Source organism: Lithobates pipiens, unplaced genomic scaffold (genome assembly GCF_037356315.1).
Source record: "Lithobates pipiens isolate NorthernLeopardFrog02 unplaced genomic scaffold, aLitPip1_a1.2 Scaffold_8, whole genome shotgun sequence".
Classification (NCBI taxonomy): domain Eukaryota; kingdom Metazoa; phylum Chordata; class Amphibia; order Anura; family Ranidae; genus Lithobates; species Lithobates pipiens.
This window is the reverse complement of record NW_027507903.1, coordinates 533448939-533473849: the sequence shown is the minus strand read 5'-3', so window position 1 is coordinate 533473849 and position 24911 is coordinate 533448939. Positions and strand designations below refer to the sequence as shown.

At 42.5% G+C, this 24911-nt stretch overlaps 1 protein-coding gene across 1 annotated transcript in view; it reads left to right on the top strand.

The window, feature by feature from the left end:
* CNNM4 (cyclin and CBS domain divalent metal cation transport mediator 4) overlaps positions 1-20745 on the top strand; it is a 62838-nt gene extending 42093 nt beyond the window's left edge. The window contains exons 7-8 of the mRNA XM_077469550.1: positions 13695-13867; positions 18556-20745. Of these exons, the coding sequence (XP_077325676.1) occupies positions 13695-13867; positions 18556-18744 (362 nt within the window). The 3' untranslated portion in view covers positions 18745-20745. The remainder of the gene's footprint in view (positions 1-13694; positions 13868-18555) is intronic.
* Positions 20746-24911: the final 4166 nt, after the last annotated feature.

Sequence of the window (24911 nt, the reverse complement as noted above, 5' to 3'; positions counted from 1 at the left end):
AGAATAAAATGACGTTCAGTGCAATATTTTATGTCACACTATTTGCGCAGTGGTCTTTCAAACACAATTTTTGGGGAAAAAATTTACTTCAATGAATAGTTAGCCCAATTTTCTTGTATCATTTGAAAGAATAGTGATCTTTATTCTAAGCAGAAAATTTTGTTTGTTTTTTCCAGAAGTGTGCAGCTCTGCTTTAGACCCTACCTAATGAACACTGATACGGGTACTTAAATTGTCCTTGAATGTAAGCCCTAAAGTTCCAATTTGACAGCATAGTAGTAAAATTAATAATTATCCAGTGCTGGTGTGCAAGAATCCTACTGTGGTGGAAATATTGCAATGATGCAATTGCATGTCTCCTAGTGACGCTCTGCAGGCTCCTTATTCGATCCTCATAGTCGACCTCATAAAAACTTGAGAATGTGCAGGGAGTACAAAAATCGTATTTTTCCCCATAAATAGAGATTTCTTTTGGCGGTATTTGATCACCTGGTTTTAATTTTTTGCGCTAAAAAAATCAAAAGGGTGACCATTTTAAAGAAACAATATTTTTTGCTATACTATCCCAAAAAATATTTAAAACAAATTTCTTCCTCCGTTTAGGCCAACATTCTTCTACTTATTTTTGGTAAAAAAAAATTGCAATAAGCCTACATTGAGTTGTGCAAAAGGTATGGCGTCTACAAAATGGGGGATAGCTTCATGGCATTTTTATCTAAATTTTTTTTTTTTTTTTTTTTTCTTATATCGTGACTGCAGCGGACAGATCTGGACACTTTTGACACTATTTTGGGACCATTGATGTTTTATACAGCAATCAGTGCTATAAAAATGCACTTATTACTGTGTAAATGTCACTGGCAGGGAAGGGGCTAAACACTAGGGGGCAATCAAGGGGTTACGTGTGTTCTCACTGTAGGGGGGGGGGGGGTAGGCTCACTAGAACATGAGGTATCACTGCTCCTGATTACTGGGAGCAGTAGATCCTTGTCATGTTGCTAGGCAGAACAGGGAAATGCCTTGTTTTCTGCCTCTCCGTGCCACGATTGCGGACATAGTCTGCAGGACCCACGGGCACTCACTAGCTGCTGATCACTGCATGACGTATGGGTATGTCATTTTGCGACTTTGCCGATGTATATCAGCGTGAGCTGTTTGGCAAGGGGTTAAAGAAAAATGCTGACACTGCACATAATTCATGGTCACTGACAGATGATGTGCACAATCCTTTTCCTTCTGTTTTTTACCTTATTGCTCTCAGTAGGGCCAATAGGGAATCTCTGTGCTCATTAGCCATCTTCTCTACAGAAATTTGTGCTTATTACAAAGTAACGCAAGTATGGTCTTGGTCAACTAGACAACCGATCTTCGTTTCAGGGTTAATTTTATGAGCGCCACCTACTGTCCTAAAATGAGAATTAATCTTTTTTTTTTTTTTTTTTTTTTTGGAAAATGTGATAGAAGTATAACAAAAGTGGAGGGGGGCCGAACCCATATATGATCACCTAGCCGGCGGGGTACAGCTGCAGCCATCTCAACACCGAGAACGCAGCTTACAAGGACCACTAATCACTCAGTTCTCATATCTGCTCTCTAGAGCGCCAGACTGTGGAGGGGTGGGAGGGTGGGAGCGACTGGATTAGGCTTTCATCAGTGTGCTGAGAGGCTGATCCAGCTGCCTGCCAGGCATCTGGGCGGGCCCCAGCATTTTTGTAAGCATCCCTGCAGAGCATGGACCGCTTCCGTGATGTCAGGCCAACAGCGGGCTTTAGCCCCGCATTTCTTGTCCCTCACCCCTGTCTCCTATACAAATGAGAGCAAATAAGTCCCTGATAGGGATTTCAACCTCTCCTTTTTTCTGCACTAGAAAATGCAGTGGCAGAATATTCATGGTCTCCACCTCTGCCTCAGTGGTTGTATGTGATGCGGGTGACTGCCATGCCAGCTGATAGTGGGCAATAGATCAGAGCTGGTTCTGGAAGGATCCTGAGAATATTGGTGGGATCCAGCCAGATGCTCCTGACCCCCCCCCCCCCCCCCCCCCGCTTGCCACTGGTGTGCGCTGGAGGAGCAGAGAGCTAACCGAGAACTGAGCGATCAGTGGTCATCTGATCACACTGTTCTCCGGGTTTGGCGCCAACATGAGACAGCTGCAGTATCCGACGGATGCTGCAGAATAAAAGGCTTATGAATATTTATTCATTTTTAAAAACCCAAATTTCTCTTAAGGGCGAGAAAATGCAAAGGTTGCAGTAGACATGCATACTGAATGCCACAACAGAGCTTTCTCTGCAGTAAAGCACATTGTTTCCTGAAATGCTGCAGAGCCTAGGAGGAAAGCTGGCCATACAATGGTAGATTTTCAAATAAGCATCCCTACAAGTATTTGTACAAAAATTCTCAGTACTTTTGGTGACTTGTCTGCTTGAATGTACGTCAACTTTTTGATTTGCTTTTAATATTTTGATTTTTGGAATACATGTAATTTCCTGAACTAAAACCACATTAAGGCTCCGTTCACACTTGTGATTCTAGATGTAACTTAAAGTGGAACTTTACCCATAACTTGATAAAAAGTTGCTATGCAAGGAACATGCATTCCACATTAATAAGTATGTTACCAAAATGGATGTGTGCTGCAAAGTGCCTCCAGCATTGCTACTGTTTTTACTTGCTGGAGGCTGCCATTTTGCTGAGGCCCAGAGCCCCTAAGCAGCAGTAAATCATAAAGCAGAACTAAACCCAAATTCAGCAGTGCCTAAAAATAGAGAAACTGAGAATGTGCAGAGCAGCATGAGACAATGTATTACTGGATTTTAGATGTTTTTTTTTTTTTTTTTTACTTAACTTAAAGTACATGCGTTCAGACAAAGTAAAAATATGCCCATTATGCAGATAACTGTTTTTGTATCCAACAGTAGCACTGTGTGGTATGCATAGAGATAAAACCAGTATAATTTCAGGTAGAGCAATAGCACTACTCAAACCGTATGATGCTAAGGAGCAATACATAACAACTAAACACTACTTTTAATGTTCTACATAGCTATACCTGAAAAAGGGGCCAGCCTGATGTGATCTAGAAGGACTTAATTTTCTGACTAAAGTTCCACTTTCACTCTCACAGAATTTCATCACAGTAGAAATCATATTGTTTTTAATGGTGTCTGTTCATATATCAATGCAACTTAGCGTGTTGCAATTTTGGAAAAATGTCCTCACTACTTTGTTGCAATTCCAGTGTGATTTTTGGCCCCCTAGAATATGCAAACCATGACATAATTGCACTGAAATGGGCTCAAAATCAGATATCAGCAGTATGAACCTGAATATATATATATATATATATATATATATATATATATATATATATATATATATATATATATATATATATATATATACCCTTTATAAATGGGTAGTCTTCTGAGAAGGTAAAATACAATCCGAGTAATATATACAAGCAGCAAGTAACACTCAATATAAAATGTGCAAATAAACTCAAAACAAATAATGCTGTGCTAGTGATAATAAATGAATCCAATCACTTAGTGTATCAATTCTCCTGTGCAAATATGAGTGCCAACATAAAATGTGAATATAATACGATACATTCATGTGCATTTCTTCTTTTAATAGAAATCCCATGCTTAAGTTTAGTCAAATATTTAATTAAAATGTCAAAAGTTGTAACTTGATGAGTCTTCGCAAATTCTCAAATCCGTGTTTTGTATCTATTCACCTCAGTGCTCCTCCATAAGAAATACGCTCACCTCACAAAGTGTGACCTCACACTTTAGTTTGGTCAAAGATTTTTCCCCCCCCCAGACTAACAGATCATGCTTTACACTAAAAGTGGTTGGATACATTTATTATGACTAGCGCAGAATTATTTGTTTTGAAATATTTTTATGTCGCATGGTATTTGCGCAGCAGTTTTTACACTCAAATTTTGGGGGGGAAATGGGGGAGGGGGGGCCCTGGGGATGGGGTGATTGTCCCAGTACAACCACTTGAAGTCAAATGATGTACCAGGTACGTGATTTGGTGGAAAGTGGTCAATTCTGCTTGTCGGCAGATCAGCCTCTCAAAACTCGTCGGTGCCTAAAAATAGACAGCAACGGAGCATGTGCAGAGCAGGGTGAGACAGTGTATTTCTGGATTTTAAACCATATAGGTACTTATTGTCAATGTTTTCTATAGCTATACCTGCAAAAGGGGTCAGCCTGAAGTGATCTAGTTGGGTAGGTTTTCATTTGAATGTTCACTGGAAGGAAACCACTGTGGTAGGGCTGCATCTAACACTTACCGTATTATCCTAATCAATTGACTTTTTTTTTTTTTTTTTTCCCGTTTAATCGGATAATAACCTTTAAAAAAAAATAAAAAGCATGGTGTATAATTTTTAGTTTTTATATGTAAAGTTTAAAAAAAGTAAATTTCTTTATTTGCAGTAGTAAATATAAATAACCAACTATATAGTTAGGGAGCAAAATCTCTAATCTGCTTTGAGAATAACAGACAGAAGAGATGCACTGTATATACTATTAGAGGTTGAATCTGGTAAATATCAGACTCAAATCAAAATTTTTATTTAAAGAAAAAAAAATTGACTGTCTTGCAGATTTTCAGACACAACTGTAATATATTATGTATGACAGATTACGTTGTCACTTGCCGTTATACTGTGGCAGGTTGGCACGTTCCCGTGAGCTGGCATAGCTGTACGTCGGCCCTTTAAGCAGGGATAGCAGGCACCCGCCTGCTGCACTGCGAGGGTGCCAATGCATGAGATCGCAAGGTGTGTGTGTGTGTGTGTGTGTGTGTGTGTGTGTGTGTGTACACACACAAATCCATGTTCTGTGAGGAGAGACAGGTTGTGTTTCTACTAGCTAGGAAGAACGCTCCGTCGTCTCCTCTAGTCAGTCCCCTCCCCCTACAGAAGGGATATGCAATTAGCGGACCTCTAGCTGTTGCAGAACTACAAATCCCATGAGCATAGCAAGACTGACAGCAACAAGCATGACATCCAGAGGCATGATGGGACTTTTGCAACAGCTGGAAGTTTAATTGCATATCCCTGCCCTACACTTAGAACACACACGTAGGGAACACAGTTGATCCCCTTGATCGCACCCTAGTGTTGACCCCTTCCCTGCTAGTGACATTTACACAATAATCGGTGCATTTTTATAGCACCGATCGCTGTATAATTGTCAGTGGTCCCAAAAATGTGTCAAGTGTCTGATCTGTCCGCAATCTTTCCCCTATTTTGTAGAAGCAATAACTTTTGCACAAAGCAATAAATATAAAAAAAGCAAATTTTTTTTTTTTTTTCTCCCTCAGTTAAGGCAGATGTGCATTCTACATATTTTTGGAAAAAAATAAATTGTATAGTATATTGTAATTTTTTTTTTTTTAACAAAAATATGTAGAATACAGATCTGCCTAAACTGAGGAAGAAAAATAGCTTTTAAAAAGAATATATATAAAAATCCATAAATATATTTTATTATAACAAAAAATACAAAATAATATTTTCGAAATTATTATTTTTTGTTCATGGCGCAAAAAATAAAAATGCAGAGATGATCAAATACCACTAAAGAGAGCTCTATTTGTGGGGAAAAAGGCATACATTTTGTTTGGGTACAACATTGCACAACTGCAATTGTCAGTTAAAGGGACGCAGTACCGTATCTCAAAAAAATGGCCTGGTCATTGAGCAGCCAAATCTTCCGAGGCTGAAGTGGTTAAAGCTACCTGTGCCTGTTGTCACCTATGCTGGCCATACAAAACAATGTCTTCCTTTAACCACTTAAGGACCGCCGCATTGCAATGTACGTCAGCAGAATGGCACCGACAGGCACAAGCACGTACATGTACGTGCTTGCCTTCCAGCGGGGGGGTCCGATCGGACCCCCTCCCGCTGGATGCGGCGGTCCATTTCGCTTCAGGAGCGATCTGGGATGAGGGGATGGCCGTTGGTTTCTGGCCATCCCCTCTCGATCGCTCCTGGCGAATGAGAAGCTTCCCCCGCCTGTGTAGTGTAAACACAGGCAGGGAGGAAGTGATGTCATTCTCCTCGGGGCGGTCTTTTTGACCGGACTGTGAGGAGAACACAATAGTAAGTGCACCGACACTACACTGACACGTAGGTACACATAGGCACACAAATCACCCATGATAGCCACCCGACTTCCCCCCCTCCCAGTCACAGTGTCACTGATTGCAGTGATCATTTATTTACTGATCACTACATTTAGTGTCAGTTGTGACAGTAAAAACTGTCAGGGCAGTTAGTGTTAGGTCCAGGGTAGCCCCCTACCCCCCCCCATAAAGGTTTAAGCCCCTGATTGCCACTAGTTAACCCTTTCACCCCCTTTTGCCAGTGTCACTAAGCAATCATTTTTCTGATCGCTGCATTAGTGTCACTGGTGCTGCTAGGTAGCTAGTTATTTTTTTAGGTTCACCGCAAGGTTTTTATATCGCTAGGTACCCCCATATACTACCCAATAATGGTTTTAACCCCCTGATTGCCCCTAGTTAACCCTTTCACCAGTGATCACCGTATAAGTGTTACGGGTGACTCTGGTTGGTTAGTTTGCTTTTTATAGCATCAGGGCACCCACCATTTATTACCCAATAAAGGTTTAACCCCCTGATCACCCGGCGGGTGATATCAATTAGGTTTTAGGGTCAGGGTCTGCTACGCCCCAGGCAGCGCTAGGTTAGTGCCAGTACCGCTAACACCCACGCGCAAAGCATACACCTCCCGTAGTGGTATAGTATCTGATCGGATCTATACTAGCGTCCCCAGCAGTTTAGGGTTCCAAAAAAAACGCATTGTTAGCTGGATCAGCCCAGAAACCTGCTATAGCACCTGCGTTTTGCCCCTCCGCCCAGCCCACCCAAGTGCTGTATCGATCGATCACTGTCACTTACAAAACACTAAACACATAACTGCAGCGTTCGCAGAGTCAGGCCTGATCCCTGCGATCGCTAACAACCGTTTTTTTTTTTGGTAGCGTTTTATATTTAAATCCTGAAGGCAGTGCTTGGTTTTCGGGGTCCCGTACGTGGCTAGGCTCCCAAATGTGTGAGCAATATATCATTTAGTGACAACTTTGTGCAAAAAAAAAACAAATTTTAATATTCCTGCAACTTGTGGCAAAATATAAAATATTTCAGGGACTCAACATGCCTCTCAGTAAATAGCTTGGGGTGTCTACTTTCCAAAATGGGGTCATGGTTTTGTGCTATTTTGGCATTTTATGGCCTTCGAAACTGTAGGTAGTGAGGAGTGAAATCAAAAATTTGCACCCTTAGAAATCCTGAAGGCAGTGATTGGATTTCGGGGTGCCGTACGCGGCTAGACTCCCAAAAAGTCCCACATATGTGGTATCCCCATACTCAGGAGAAGCAGCAGAATATATTTTGGGGTGCAATTCCACATATAACTATGGCATTTGTGAGCAATATATCTAGTGACAACTTTTTCCTGATTCTGTGTAACAAATGTAGAGCGGTCACTTCTGACAGCTGACAAAATTCAGGCAGCCTGCCAAGTTTTATCACAATATTGCTAGTGGCCTGTACACACGATCTAAAAATCGGATGAAAAATTCTGCTTTCTAAACTATCTATCCTACAATAATCGGATCGTTGGTACAGAGCTTTCGAAAGCCAATCATGACATTTTATACGTTCAGATAAACAAGAAATTTTTTCTCGTATACCTGATCTTACGATTTTCGTTTAATTGGTACAGTTGTCGTCCGAAAACACAATGGAAGTATATTACAACACATGATGTCACTTCTGATTTTTTTTATTTTTTTTCCCCTCTCCTGTCATATGAGAATTTTTTTAACTTTAGCAACCTCTCCATTTTGATCTGCGACTAGTATGCAACAAAAAAACGAACAATCTGCTGTCCGATTTTCAGATCGTGTGTACGGGCCATTAGGCAAGAGAAACCCTGTAGCATGTAGTTCTCTTAAGCCCCATACACATGATCGGACTTTGTACAAACTTTCCCTTGGATTTTTGTACAAAGTGCATTGGCTGTAAGTTTGTATTGCGTACACATCAGACTTTTTAGGCAACAAACGTAGTGACATTTCAACATACTGACGACACTTCAAAAGAGGATGTTCAATTACTCCAGCGCCACCTTTGGTCAACTTTTGTATTGTTGTCTGATCTTTTACATTGGTTCTGAGCAATGCGTGTTTGTACTTTTTGTACAAACGTCCGATGGTTTTGTGTACACATGATTGGAATTTGCTCCATCGGACTTATGTGGTCCAAAAGTTTGTCCGTTCGCACAGACAACAAAAGTCAGATGAAAACCGAAAAAGTTTGTCCGAAGGCGCGTGCACACAAGGTCGGATGTTGCCTCAAAACAGCTAATTTGCATGTTTGTAGTCAAAAAGTCCGATCATGTGTATGGGCTTTTAGATCAAAGGAATGAACTTCAGTCTGTACATGAGCTCAGTTTAACCACTTAGACCAGGGATATGCAATTAGCGGACCTCCAGCTGTTGCAGAACTAAAAGTCCCATGAGGCATAGCAAGATGCATATCCATGACTTAGACTAAACCATGGAAATGAGAAATAAAGGGGACTATGGACTTTTTAGGCACCATAACAAAGAGACCTAGTTTATATATAAAGTAATTTTATCTTAAAAATGTATTTTCTTTGTATAAAGCTTTAAAACCGCATCATGCGGTTTTAAAGCTTTATACAAAGAAAATACATTTTTAAGAAATAAAATTACTTTATAAAGTATGTCTTTGTTATGGTGCCTAAAGTCCATAGTCCCTTTTATTTCTCATTTCCATAGTATTGCAGGATGTGGCACATTGCTATTTTCTATGTATCCACAGTACCACTCTGTTTGTTTTAATTTTATTTATTTTTTTGGGATACATTTTATTTTTTGTTACTTAGACTAAACCTTTTTCTGACACCCTTTTTTGCTATCAAGTTAAAATCAGTATTTTTTGTTAGAAAATGAATTGGAACCCCCAAATATCTAGATCTATCATCTCTATTATCTCTATGCAGTTTAATTAAACAGTAATGTTAGCCCAATTATTATTATTTTTTTTTCGTCCGTGAAAGATGTTACGCCATGAGAATTGTGATCTTTATTCTAAACAGTCGTGGTTCTCATTTTAGTGCAGCTCTACTCTCGGGCACTTACTGACATGTATAGATGGTGCTGCACTGTGTATACTGACATTTATGGATGGTGTACTGAGCTGTATGTGTGCTTCACTTTGCATTTGTTTACATGTCAGGGAAAAAAAAAATTCTGTATGCAGGCCAAATAATTGGCTGACCAACGAATCGATTATGAAAATAGTTGACAACTATTTTCATAATGGATTAGTTGTTTCGGCCCTACACTGGGGTATTACCCCTTCTAAAGAGTTTGTTTGCTTTTCTACTAAGTTTTTCTATCGTGCCCAAACACATGCTTTGTTTTGAGGCCTCATGCACACAGACGTATGAATTTGTGCTGCATTTTTATTTTTTTTGCCAGAGTTCGGCAAAGAAAATGCCTTTAAGGTTGTGTATTTGCGTGCGTTTTTGGGCATATGTAAAGCATAAGTTTATGCTTATGCATGTAAATTATGCTCATAAGCACCTCTCCAAACTTACCATTGGCAAATTTATTGTATGTCCCTGAACACTGCACAAATACGCGCATAAATGCTTGCATGTGCATGGCCACACTAAATAACATGCATCTGCATTCATGGGCATAACAAATGCCCCAGATGCCCCTAGCAGCATAATTTTATTTTTTTCTGCCAATGTGCATGAGGCCTTAAAGTGTTACTAAACCCACAACAGTAAAATCAATCTATATGCAGTAAAGCATGCTTGTTATACTGACTGTGGAACACAGGGGGTTAATCATGTGCATTGTAAAGGCTGTTTGTTCCTGTCTTCTCTGATCCTTCCCTTCTTCCACAGTCCCCAATCCATCTCCTGATATGACAGAGCCTTTGGGGTAAGGCTGCACATTCAGTTTGTGTATTGCTAGAGATTTCATTTTTTTTCTTTGGCCCTGTGCTGATCACATGCACTGTCCAGACAGCGGGTCAGAGGTTCTGCAGCCTCATAGGACAGTCGGAGTAGATTGAAAACTCCTCCTACAAGCTTTAACCAGACACTGATAGAAGTCGCAAGACTGCTATATACTGCTGATGGTATTTAGCAGTTTACATTTACTAAAATTGCATTTCCATGTTCTGTGTACTGTGTGAGACCAGATATAGTGAATGCAGGGTCCTGGGTTTAGTACACTAAAGGTAGAAATAATAATTTCTCTTATATTCACCGACTGACACAGCTTCTCTCTTTAGACCATTGGGTTGTTATGCCAGCTTCAGGAGAGGACTAGATATTACATGTTAACATGATAATAAAACTAGAACTTTCTTGTTCCGCCTAAGGGGCGGTCCCTTGGGTAACAACCCCTCAGCATGCTACTGCAGCCTCAGTTTTTTATTTTTCCTAGTGAAGAAGGACCTAGGAACCCTGTGGGCCCATCGGTCCGTGTTTTTTCTGCAGAAGCTTTGCTTTTTGCGCAAGATGGAAGATCCTGTGATCTTCCATCAACAGCCGGCTGGGTGACAGGCTGCATACGCTTATCCTTGTAGTCTCCCCAGCCCGGCCAGCGAGGGTGTGGAGGTCGCATCTACACGCTAGGCTGGCCACGACATACCTCAGTCCCAGAGGTGGTCGGTGAGCTTTTATGCTCCGGGGCACACATATGACCGGGCTACTGATGTCTGCGTCAGTGTGCCGAAGCCAGCAGCCACCCTGTACTGATCAGAGAGTGGGTCTATAATGGAATGTCTCCCAGCTCTTCAGGACTGGCAAGTCCAGCTCTCCCTGCCTCTGTGTGGCCGAGCAGCTGGGTATTCCTGGGAGGTCGATTCGGGGGTCCCTCACCTCCCTCTCTTCTCTCCCTGCCCCTAACTTCACTCCCCCTCCCTGTGGGGGATGCTGCATGTGGCTGCTTAGTGGTGTCTGTGTGCCATGTGCAGGGGTTATTTGGGGGGGGGGGGGCTGAGCTGGCTGGCTGTGTCCTGAGTGGTGTTTTTCATGTCCCTGGGGGTGCCTGTGAGGCTGTGCCTGTGATATCTGCAGTGCTGATCACCGCCATTTTCTAGCTCTGTCCCTCATGGTTTTTCAGTGTAAGCGGCCATCTTAGGTATGGGCAAGGGAAAGCTTGCTCTCCTGTGTCTCGGCGGCCATTTTCCCTGTGATTTGTCCTTATACTGGACATCAGCGAGCCATTTTCTAGAAGCCTGAGCATGTTTTTTTCAGCTTCTCTAGAGACTACATGTGTTTCTGTAATCCGGCGGCCATTTTCCCAGTGCTTTATGTCCTTATGCTGGACGCTGGGCGGCCATTTTCTTTGAGCCAGAGCACATTGCAGAGCGGCTTCAGCGCCCACCTGGGAGCTGACAGAGAACATGGGCACTACTTGCTGGACAGCGCAGAGCCTGTCAGGGTGGTGAGTCCTGTGGGAAAGAGCCCCTCAGCTAGCAGCAGTAAGGAGGGTGGGACCATCACTGTCGTAAGTCCCCCGTCAGGTGGCAGACAGGGTAGGGTCAGCATGGCTTCAGAAACTGGTGTTTCTTCCCCCGAAATCCAGGCAATTGCAACCGGTTCGCCTGCTGAATGCTCAGTGCCCTTGGGCGCTTTGTCGGCGGTCCTCAATTAGTTTGTTGCCAAGATTGAGGCGGTGTGTGGGCGCAAGGTGCTAAAAAGCGGCCCCTCCCATCCTCTGGGGAAAGCTCTGATGCAGACTCTGGCCCTGCTGAGGCTGGTGACTCCTGCTCTGTCGTTTCAGATGACGCTGACTAGGACCGTTTGGACAGTGAGGATGAGTCCCCGTCCGGGTCTGTGCACGACAAAGCGCTTGTTGGAGCACTTATCACAGCTGTGCGTGTGATACCCTGAAGATTTAGGAGCCAGCAGATCCCTTTGCTGATGTAGCGGTCCCCTTTGGGTCCTGTAAGCCAGCCATTCACCTAAGGTGTTCCCGTATCTGACTTATTTTGACAAGGTTCATTTACAAGGACTGGGGTCGACTGCAACGGACCTTTTTGGTCCCCAAATACATGGCGGTGCATTGCCCCTTTGAGGAGAGCCTTCTCAAAAAGTGGTCAGCTCCTCCGGTCGTGGAGGGGATCCCCGTAATACTGGTTGCCCCAGATTGGCCTCAGCGCCCTTGGTACGCAGACCTAGTGCACCTGGTGACAGACGCTCCCTGACGACTGCCGTTGCAAGAGGACCTTCTGTCTCAAGGTCTGATTCTCCATCCTTTTTTACCATTGCTGGGTTTAACGGCATGGCTATTGAGAGCCAGGTGTTGAGGAACCACCGGGCTCTGTCGGACTCGGTGATACCAAGTATGTTGAGAGCATGGAAATCTTCTCGGAAGATATATCTTTGTACCTGGAAGGCCTACATCTCCATGTGTGAGGAGAAAGGATGCCGTCCGCGCTCCTTTTCTATATCCAGGATCCTGCTGTTTCTTCAGCAAGGGGTGAACCAGAAATTGGCGTTCAGCACCATTAAAAGACAAATATCAGCTTTGGCTGTCCTTTTTCAGCAACCTCTCACTCTCTAGAGCAGTGATGGCAAACCTTGGCACCCCAGATGTTTTGGAACTACATTTCCCATGATGCTCAAATACACTGCAGAGTGTATAAGAATCATGGGAAATGTAGTTCTAAAACATCTGGGGTGCCAAGGTTCGCCATCACTGCTCCTAGAGGGTACTTTTGCTCAAGGGGTGTGACATGTAGTCCCTCCGGTGCGTCCACCGTTACCCCCATGGGATCTGAACCTGGTATTATCGGCGCTTCAAAAACTGCCATTTGAAAATATCAGACTTCCCCCTGTTGACTTTCCCAGAAAGTGGTCTTTCTAGTGGCCATCACATCGGCCAGGAGGGTTTCGGAACTGGTGGCCTTGTCCTGCAAGTGGCCATATCTGGTTATCCACAAGGATATGGGGGTGTTGCGTCCGCGGTGTCAGTGAATATAAGAGAAAATAGGATTTTTTTTTTTGTACTCGTCGTAAAATCCTTTTCTCTGTAATTGACTGAAACAGCACCCGCCCCTCATATATTTTTCTTTTAAGTTATACTGCTTGTTGACGTACTGAGGCTGCAGTAGCATGCTGAGGGGTTGTTACCTAAGGGACCGCCCCTTGGGTGGAACTAGAAAGTTCTAGTTTTATTATCACGTTAACATGTAATGCCTAGTCCTCTCCTGAAGGTGGCATAACAACCCAATGGTCTAAAGAGAGAAGCTGTGTCAGTCGGTGAATTACAGAGAAAAGTATTTTACGGTGAGTACAAAAAAAACTTCTTTTTATTTTTCTCATTTACAAAATGATTGTCAGCTGTTGATGATTTCTCCTGTGATGCTATTATGCCAGGTGTCAAAAACGATGGAAACTTTTGCACATTAGTATACCTTCGCGGTTTAAAAACGAAGGAAAGCAGGAGTTTGTGATTTGCCCTTAGCAACCCTGCTGGAATCTGGTTGCTATGCACACTGATATAGATTTTTGCAAATTGTTATAAAATAAGTATTCTTGCCTCTTGGTAATGGACAATGTTTTCTTTCATCCTCCATTTCTGCTGTAGAGCTCCGCTCCCCATCTCACATGGGTAGCCTGAACAGATCGAGATCTCTCAGCCACGAGCGTTCGGACTCCATGTCATCCACCATCAGTGGCAGCAACACGCAGCTCAGCACTCAAGTACAATACACGGCTGACTTCAGTGTTCGGGCCCTTGGTGACCTACAGTATGTAAAGGTAAGACAATGGTACTATGTATGTATGTATGTATGTATGTATGTATGTATGTATGTGTGTATATATATATAATATATATATATATTTTTTTTTTTTTTCTATTCCCCCCCCCCCCCCCCCCCCATTTTTTTTTTTTTATAAGTGATCACATACCCTCTGTTCTCAGCTGCATAAGTGCTGAGGGAGGAGAAACAGCAGTACACTGATGTTCCCAGTGAAAGGCTGTGCGGGAATTTTGAGTGGCTGACCATGATGTGGTGTTCTGCTTAGCGGGGTCAGTTTTTAATAGTAAAGAAGAGGGACTGGCAGGAACACCAGGGATTTCACACAAAGGAAGCAATACAAGGAGAACAGGCTACTTTCTCATACAAGTACATGGGACAGCAGCTGCATAGCAGGAATATGAAATGTTGGGCTTACAAACCCTTTAGGGTGGGGGTTGTCATCCTCTGGGGGCCTGCTCGACAACAGGCCACGGGCGAAGGAGCAGGAGGTGAGCCCTGTCACGGACCGCGGTATAGTTAGCAGCCTGTGTGTATCTTGTCTCCCGAGCGGCCCCCGATGCGAGTCTTTTAGCAGGGGGCAGGACGGCTGCAGATCATGACAGAGCGAGAGTTGCCAAACTTGTATAAACAAGCGGTTATTATGAAAAGTATCTCGCTCTCACGATCTGCAGCCGTCCTGCCCCCTGCCTTGCTAAGACTGACATCGGGGGGCACTCGGGAGACGATGAGAAGATACACACAGGCTGCTAACTATACCACGGTCCGTGACAGGGCTCACCTCCTTCTGAAGCATGATAATAGACATGGGCTGTAAAGAGGCATGACTGTAATGGGGGGGGGGGGGGGGCATGGCTGCAAGGAGCACTGATATAAAGGACTGTAATCCTTACAGTGCAGGGGTATTGAGAGTCCGTGAACCGCCCACCTTCCCCATGCAACGTCGCCCCCCACCCCACCCCCCATCCCTCCATGGGTCCTAAAATAAGTGGCTACACCAAAAGCGGTCCCTGGTGCCAAAAAGGTTGAGGACCACTGCTTTATGGAACAAGATGTACTTTGCTCTCCAGTATTAGTTTTTATCCTCATTAGAAGGGGCATACAGACAGTCTGACCACACTCGGAGCAACAAATCTCCAGACTTGCAGAGTATTCTTTCTAGCAAGCTAAATCAGTGGGAAGGGGTTAAAATGAATGTAGGCAGAAGTTTCTGCCACCTCTTAACACCTTGGAGAGGAATAGTGATGGGGAGACAGATTGCCTAACTTAATGAACTGATGTTGCCTAGATCATTCTGATGGCGTGCCTTTTTGAGGCCCATGCCTCAAAAAGGTATTATTTTGCTGCTGTCATCTCTGTCTTATAAATAATGTTCCACACAGTCTAAACGGGACATTGGTTGAATGCCTGCCTGACTTCTGTTACTCTGACATCTGATCTAGGGGATACCAGCCAGCTTGTAGGCCATGGGAGTTGCTCTATAATACACTGGAGCTGTAGAAAGGAATTGCTTGGGCATTCTTTAACTGATGTAAAGTGATTGTTAGGCTACTGTGCTGACATTGTGCCACATAGTAATTCCAGCTATGGAAGACCTCCACTATGACAGACAAGGTCAACTGTTCTGTGGGCATGTGTTCTCTAAAGGCAATGACATTTGCACCGGTATTTATATATTGCCAACAATTTATGCAGCATTTTACATATATTGTACATTTACATGGGTCCCTACCTCACATACTAGTGCTAATTGAGACTGGAGCCAATGAACCTACCAGCATGTCTTTGGAGTGTGGGAGTAAGCTGCCGTACCCAGAGAAATGCGTGAAAGCGCAGGGAGGTAGTGGCATTCTTACCGATGACCTTAGCGCTGCAAGAAGTGCCCATCGCTAAGCCAATAGGCTGTAGTTCCAGAATCTTCAGCAAATTTTCACCTGAAAACATGATTTATTTGAATATGTTTTATAAAAAAAAATCTTATGCACGCAGAAAATTTTACTGAGAAATCTGTCTGTTTCCTGTTTTGGAGAAACATATTCTCCTATTAGACCCATCTCCAGTGACCAGGAGGGTTTATTTATGGTTTTGGAAATGCTATTCTTCAACTAATCTCTCAAAATGGAGCAAAAGGGGAGCTATAGTTTAGAGACAATATTCCTTCTTTCTTTTTAAACCAGAAATGTAAGTATGGGTTATGGGTGACACTCCACCTCTGCTGAAAGGTTCTTAACTCATTACTTGCACCTTTTACATACTATATAACCTCATGATGGTCCCCATACGTAGATGAAAAAAACATTAAAAACTCATTTGGAGCAATCCGTCGCTTTCTTACAAAACTTTTTTTTTTTTTTTTTTTTTTTGGGCTCTGAAGATTCAAAAAAAAAAAAACACAATCTGTGTCCATAAACTGGATGTAAAATGACAAATGGGTTGGAAAACTTCTGCTGAACAAATTGAAAAGGTTAATGTTTCTCGCTCATTAAAAATTGAGGGGTTTGCACTACCCATATGTGACGCAACAAACGGATTCATTTAGGTCCATTGAACAATGTATTGTTACATGATGTCGTTTGCTCTCACCACCACGTGTTATTCAAAAGACTAGTTCAAGTGATCTTTCAAATAGTCTATGGCTACCATTAGTGTTTAGAACAAAACATGAAATCTCAGCTGCTGTGGGCTACATACAATCTGTTCAGGCACTTTTGGCACCTATAAACATCATCAGGTAAACAGTACACCCAGTGCTTTATCCTCTTTGTCTTCTCACAATTATGTAATGCAGTGTTTCTCAACCTTTTTTCCTGGTCAGAGCGCCCCTGAAACTGTGTGTGGTGAAGCACGTGCAATATCGCACTCGTTCTGACATGAAGACACATGCTCTGCTCTTTAGGGGTGCCATTCATTTTGAATAGTACACAAGCAGTGGGTGTTTTTGGTGCTCTGCAATTTTTAAAGGGTCGGGGACTTCTTTCCCTGCATTTCTGAAGGTAGTGCAGCCCATTGAAATGAATGGTCTGCCTTGCATGCAGCTGCACAGATGTGAACCAAGGGCTTGTTCACATGTGAGGTGGGGGCATTAAAACCATGCAGGTGAGCTGTTTTACCACCCCCTTTACTGCCCCCCCTTTAGCTTTAGGGGGGTGGGGGGGGTGTACACATGCGGTTTTATCTGACTATTTTTTCACTTAGCATGATGGCATGGCATCCCTAGGGACCTCGGATCACCCCAGGTTGAAAGATTTCTTTCGTTTCTGAGCATGCGCAGTCTTGGGTGTATGTGATATTTGTGTGTGAGATAATATATATATATATATATATATATATATATATATATATATATATATATATATATATATATATTATTAAATTTCACATGCCTGGTCACATAATTTTGCTTCTCTACTAACTCCATCTGACATCCTGCCTAGACAACACTTCTTCTGTATACTTGTGAGAATGAGGAAGGCTTGCCTTCACTGGTGCACAGGTCAATATGTAAAATGTCCCTAACATATCAGTAGTAGCAGAACCGGTTACAGCTGCACATCGGTAGAATTTGATGGCAGGAATACTTACCTTAGGGGGTGCAGCAATCTTCTAGAGTAGTAGTGCCAACACAGCATGCCAGAATTCTGCACACTCCCTGGCCATAAGCACTTTTTACAGCTGTTTTTTTCCTAAACGGTTGTTTCTGCTTGGAGTCAAAACATATAAAAAGTCAGCGCTCTGAAGTGACCTCAAAATAGGTTGCTAGCAAATCAAGTCACTAAACCAGAAACAGAACTTCATATAAGAATGTGAAATAAATAAATGCATCACCTCAATTTTATATATAAAAATGCCACAAAAAATGTAAAATCCAGTTTCGAAAATCCTAAAGTTATCACCAATTCACCTGTCACAATAAGATTTGTAATCATGTATGCAATATTTCAATGATAAAAAAAATGCACACGGAAGAACCAACAGATGCACGTTAGCAGAACTAGCATTTAGGGCCACCACTTGAATCAGATGCAGCAGTGTGAAGATGACATGCAGGCTCTGCCCAATGTGTTTCGTGCTAAAGCATGTCCTCCTCTGGGGTATGCAGGTTGAGAGCCTGTAGCTGGTTACAGGAGGGAAGCGCCTTGAAAAATTATTCATCCCCTCCCCCCCCCCCCCCCCCGAAACTTTCCACATGGAAGGAAGGAAGGAAAATGATAGATGTATACATAGTGTGTGTATGTATGTATATGTGTGTGTGTGTGTGTATATATGTATGTGTGTGTGTGTGTGTGTGTGTATATATATAGATAGATAGATCGATCTAAATGTGAGGATTTATTCTCGCTGGTAGTTAGAATCTTTAATATTTTCATACAGTTTGTAGTGTACAATGGGATAAAGGAATATACCTGAACTTTGTTTTTACTGTGGAATTGTGATTGCATCAATGCAGTGTATGGTATCTCAAGTTGCAGAGCTTGGATTACCAAAAATGTAAATATTGCAGAATATAAAGCCTCATGCTCCATTTCATGCTGAATAAACTAAATTACTAATCTATCTTAAATGGAAAAACCTATCTTTAGCTTTTTACTCAAAGTATTTTATTAAAATAAATGTGATTTAATCAAAAAAAAGTGTGTGTGTGTGTGTATGTCAGGAAAACTTACTGATATTGTACATCTTATTCAGATCACACGGGACCAGTATCAAGGAGCCCTGATGTCCTCCCGGATGGATAGTAGTCCGCAGTCCCCTGAAGGAGGAACCCACAAGCTGGATAGTTCTATATCGGAGCGCTGTGAGGTTGTGGTGGATGAAACAACCAGTCTTTTAAATCAGAGGAACTCTCAGAACAGTTTGCATCACAATGCTGTCTGACACCAAATCCAATGCTAAGCATCGATCTGCATGTACTTTACATGCGGATCACCCTAGAAAAACACTTTGCAATATTTGACTGGGCACAGAGTGCCAGTGCACTGCATGCAAAGCTTTATCCTAAGACAAGAGTTTCACAAAGCCTGCAGAGCTGCACTGCACATGACTAAAGGAGAGCGATTCCCGCTGAGTGTCCAGCTCATCAGTGGCCTGTGAAGAAAGTGGCTGTTCTATAGCCCTGGACTTGTCTAGAGGAGAACACAGACTACCAAATGGGATCTGGAAATTCTGCAATACTTTTGGGAATGTTATGATGTGTTGAGCATCAACTCAGGGAAGGAATTCTATATGTGCACTGGAGACCCCTGCCTCGGGAGGGGGGGGGGGGATCTATTTGTTTGTCTTCCAGGGGAGTGGGTTGATATAATATGCAGTTGCAATTTACTGACCATTGCTAAAAGGGCCCTCCAGAAGGTTTTTGCCTTGAATAGCTCTGGCCCTGCCAAAAAAGTAGAAGTGTTTTGGTTAATGCTCTGTGATGGAAGGCATTCTGATACGGATATGTTTACCCAGCACTCCAAATAGGAAATGGTGGTGACCAATAATATACCAGCAATCAAACTGGTTCCAGTGTCATAAATTGAACCAATGGTAGCACTCAGTTCTTCGCCAGTATTTTTTCTTCTAGATATGGGGAAGCTCTTGCTGAATTCTTAGCAGTATGGTAAACGTTATTTTTGACCCAAAGTATTTTGTCATGTTCATGTGGTGAGTATTGAGGAACAGCAATGGAATATACTTGTTGCTGTTATGGAACCTTGTCAGTGCTGGTCACTGCTAATGTTGCAGTCGGAAGGCCTTGCGGCCTTAACAATAAATGGTTCTTAACTGTGGATTCCTAAAGGCTATTTTTACCTTTTCTGGAGATTGGCCTATGCAGTCAAAGAGCCCCAGTGGATAATAAAATGTAACGAACGTTTTACAAAGCTGCGCAGAGTTTTAATGTTTTACCTGTAGGTCATCTGGGTCCACTTAGAAGCCTGGCTAATAAACTCCTAATTGGCAATCCCCACATCCTGACTGGTTGCTGTGACCGGAAAACCATTGGATGCTCAATCCCAGCAATGCAGAACTGAAATCCAACGGTTTTCACATCCTAGCAGTGAGACAGGATGTGAGGGGTTGCTAACTAGGTGTTTATTAACCAGGCTTTTGAGGGGCCCAAATGACCTATAAGTAAAATGATAAAAATATTGATCATTTTGCAAAGCTGCAGATTTTTTATATCTGCTGGGTCCCCTTGACTGCATAGGCTATTTTCTGGAAAAGGTGAATGTGGCCTTTAAAGTGGTGGTAAACCTCTGGCATTAAATGTGAACAAAGCATATCTGTCTATAGTGTGTACTTGTCTCATGTCTTGTTTCCAGAGTATGAAGTGTCATTTCTATCTGCTGCCCCCTTTCTCTGCTATGTGCAGTGACTTCTAACAAATTTCCATTACACCAGAGGTAATAAGTTGATGGGAGGAGAGCTCCAGCACAGTGTCTGACAGCCTTATCTCTGTTGCTGTGTAAAGGGGGGTGTGTCCCTTCCCTCCAATCCTTTCCCACTGAGCTCTGCAGAGTGTACATCGGCTCCCTGCCCCTTGCTTTCTGAGAGATCAGAAGAACTGTATATGTTCTGCAATTTGAAAATCTGTAGAGGAGAGATGGCTGCAGATAAATGGACACAACCTATGTAGGAGCACTTTCTCTGTATCATCTGAGGCCAGTCCCTTCATTGGGTATATGTAATGGTTTACAACCACTTTGTGCAGTAACCCATAGCAACCAAAGTTAAAATATACTCTGCTGAAGTCAAAGCAGTATGAGCTATATTGGTTGCTATGAGTTATGGCACTGAATTGGAACTTAAAAAGCATTTATTGAATAAGGGTGGTAATGTCTTTTGATTTATAACCTTTCACACTCTATTTTTCTATAAATGTTTGTTTACATTGCAGTTTCATTTTACTGTTGAGCGTATGACTTTAATTCTGCACACTGCTTGGACATGTTGCATTTTGTAAAGTGTGAGCCCTGTGCCCAATTCCAATCATTCCTAAAAGCCAAACTCCTGGCATACATACATATATGTATGTAATATATGTGTATCTACTTTAGACCCCTTTCACACTGGGGCGATGCCGGCGCTTTTAAACTCCCCCCCCCCCCCCCCCAGTGGCCGAAGAAAGGGTACATTGCGCCCGTGTTGTGGTGCTGCCAGATAACTTTGCAGGCGCTTCAGCAGCACTGCCCATTCATTTCAATGAGCATGGGCGGGAGCAGTGTATACACCGCTCCCGCACCGCCCCAAAGATGCTGCTTGCATGACTGTTTGATTTTTATTTTTTTTTCCTGTCCTGCAAGCGCCACCGCCCAAGTGTGAAGCACTCGGGCATTCACACTGGGGTGGTTTGAGAAGGCGCTTTTCAGATTATATTTTTTGCGCTAAAATGCCTGAAAAGCGCCCCAGTGTGGAAGGGGGTGTAAGTGATCAGATGTATTTCCTTGCAGACTAAACTGCAATTAAGCAATACAATTGCAGGGCCTACTGCAGCCTGTGCCTAGACAATGTAGTAGAAGCAGTATGTAGACTGACAGAGCTGTGCAAAGCAGTAGAGCCATGACTATCTTGGGGAAGGGCTGAGCCCACCCCACCTTTTCCTGTCTGAGTGCTGCAGTGCAGGAGGTTACAGGAGACCTGTGTAGAGATATGGAAGTACTTTTATGTGTGTTGCCAGTAGTTCTACATTAAGTTCTGTACTCTCAAACACTGAGGCCTAAATGTTTGAACTGGAAAACCTTGGCTTTGTGTTTCTTGGCTTTTTGGAGTGTCACCAGATTTGTATGTGTAATACAAGTTTCTATAATACACTTTTTTTCTCAATGGAAAATGCAGCAAATGTACACAACGTGCTGCCTGATGTGCAGCCAAAGCTGACCAGTGTCAGTATCTACAGCAGTGGTGGCAAACCTTGGCACCCCAGATGTTTTGCAACTACATTTGCCATGATGCTCATGCACTCTGCAGTGTAGGTGAGCATCATGGGAAATGTATTTCTAAAACTGGGGTGCCAAGGTTCATCATCACTGATCTACAGTATGTCAATGAAGAAGACTATCTACTACATGGAGGATACTTTCACACACTACACCTGGGATTAGCCCAAATGTAGGGGACATGGAGCCCAGTATCAAAGGCTTAAAACAAGCCTTAATATAGTTTCAAGATAAGTGTTGTGTTCAGCATGTTTTTGTGGATTTTGCTGCCAAGGTTACCATGGACAGCATGGTGGATCTTCATTACTTGCGCTGGAAAAGGGTGGTTTGCACAATGTTCTTCCATATATAACACTCAAATCTATCTTTTTATTAATGCACACAAAGCATGGTCTTCCTGTGCTCCTCTATAGGACTGCAGCATCAAAAAAACAAACAAACCTTCCAGGGACTTATTTTGAATATGTATCATATCCCTTCCTCCCCGAGAGCAGTTGTTAATATTGCTACCTCCAGTGTTTTTTGCACTTAAAGTATAACTTGGTTTTGGATAGCATGGAAAGGAATTAGAAAATTTAGTTTTTCAATGCTGTCTGTGCCCCGTTAGGGAGATTTGCCCTCCCCCCCCCCCCCCCTTTTTTTTTTTTTTTTTTAATTTGTCCTTTTTTACCATTAAAGTAGAATTAAAGGCAAAACCTAACTACTCTTAAAACGCTATACATGCCTCTTTTCAGGTGGTCTGGTCACTTGATCCCTTGTGTCAGCCAGTGGAGAGGAGAGGGTGCTCTGACAGCTGGTAATGCCTGAGAACAGCGATGTCATAGGCTCCTATGGCCCAGCTGTTGTCAGTATTCCCTCTTCTCCCCTGCAGCTGCCATGGACTGAGGGGTGCCGGATCACGTTACTGGATTTGAGTAGCCTGAAAAGACGAGTATGCAGGGCTTTCTTAGGCATGTTTGTCAGAATAGGTGTTAGAAGGGGGGCCAGGAGCAGTTTTAAGAATGCTTTGGTTTTGCCTAGAATTCAACTTTAATACCAAGAGTGACTGACAATATCAACTTTTTAGGTTGGCACCAAAGCAGGAATAAAGGGTAAATATTGGATGGGCACACTAGTTCTGGTAGCATCCAGGGATTCTCTCACATTGGGGGAGATCTCCCCTCCTTTCCCATACCATAGTCAAATTAGTAAGGGAAGGGAAACTTCCCCAATGGGACACAAAGTGCAAAAAGAAAAACTGACCCTGCTTTCCTTTTTCCAAAATGAGGAATTTCTTTTTTTCCTTCAGCACTAATTTTAATGTGCATAATGAGGTTCCCTGTATTTGAAGGAGAGCAAAAAAAAATCAAATTTGGAATGTATAGTTTACACCTTCTTCCTTTTTTGATTCCAAGCTGGTGTATTAGGTTAGTCGGTGTGTGTATATTAAAGACATACTTTTAGGTTGTATACACAGGTATTTTAAATGCTTTCATGTACATTGTGTGCCCATCACAGTAGGTTAACTAGTAGCACTATTGTGGGCACATATTATTTAATTTATATAGCACAAATTGGCTCTTTCAAGGGATAGTTTAGTTTTCAACGATCCCCCCCCCCCCCTTTTTATATCCCTGTCCTCTGTACGCATAGAAGCATGGCATAGTGTTGGCATGATCCGTCATCTTAGAGTTAGTCTGGACAGGAAGAAGCTACCTTTGCTAGATTCTGAATAGGACATATAAAGTGATGTACCACATCTGGTACTGCATTGGTTATTTTATAGATAATAGTGTAGAAAATATTTATTTGAAATGTAGCTGAAAGTGTGGAATCGAAGCAACTCCAGACCTTTTCTAAAGCACTTAGTGGTGCCCCCTGAAAGAAAATGTGCCCATATTATGTACTACCCCCTTTTAAACCTTCCAGCTTTTTGATCAGTGGTAGAGGCCGTTGTTTTGGGAGTTGGAACTGTGTTCATGAGAATATCTGCCTCTTGCAAGCTAGCTGCTTCCCATCTCTGTAGGTCCAAGGTGGAATTGGTCAGTCCATGCTAAACCTCCTGATTCAGCCATGCGTAGGGTCTGTGGGGTTGCAACACCAAATGGCTACTTGTATCTTTTTAAGGCTTTCTCTGATCTGCTTCATTATCTAAAATAAGATGTTTAATGGGAGTGGATATGTTGCTGGACCAGGGATCTGTGGTACAGAGGCTTTGTCTCTGAGAGACATATAAAAAGCCTTTGGGTGAAGTTGCAAATATCGGTTCATGTCACTGTTTTATGGTTTTAATTTTATTTGACGATTGAACAGTATGCACAAGCCATAAACAGTTTCTTGTATCTGGAGCTGCCATCTTCTGTAGTGGCAAATCGGATCCTTCTTGCTCAGGGACTCTGAATTAATCAGATGTTAAATGGTGTTTACGGAGTTCCAGAAGAAGGGAAATGTTGTTGTTGTGTTTTTTTTTGTGTTTTTTTTTTTTTGTTTGTTTTTTTTTGTTTTTTTCCCCTCGGGAGGGGTGGTGGGTGAAACGAGGGTACGATTTCAAATGACTGTAAATATAATAATTGTTTAATTATTAAAGAGTTTATTATATAAGCTTGCTTGCTTGGAGTGCATCTAATTCTGTTTCATGTCAAGCCAACGTCCTCGAGTGCTGTGTGGCCCATTCATCTCTATAGTGAAGGTAACACTGTTACTGGCACATGATGGCACATTTCTAGCATCTACAAATGGTAGAAAGGAGCAACATTGTGCTGATTTGTGCCACGCTTCTGACTTGAGGCTTGATAGGCTTTGTTCATTATAAAGCTAAATGAAAATGTTGTACGAGTCCATGTCTGAACATCAAGCTCTGTCTCAGTTGAGGAGTGTAAGGATGTTTTTGGGAAGACCTGGAGATGGAGAACTGAGTAAGGTAGGGATTCCTGCTGGAAGGGTGACATATTATTCTACATTTTAAATGCACCTGTTGCAGCCTTTTTAACATGGAGCCCTTAAAGGCTTTCAGGCCTTAGTCTTGGTTTACACCTATACGTCCGCTGCAGCCCATTTTTGTACAAGCACAGCAGCTTATTCACCTTAAAGTGGGATTCCGCTGCCATTTTTTTTTTTTTTTACCTGTTTCACTGGTGGGCAATTCCT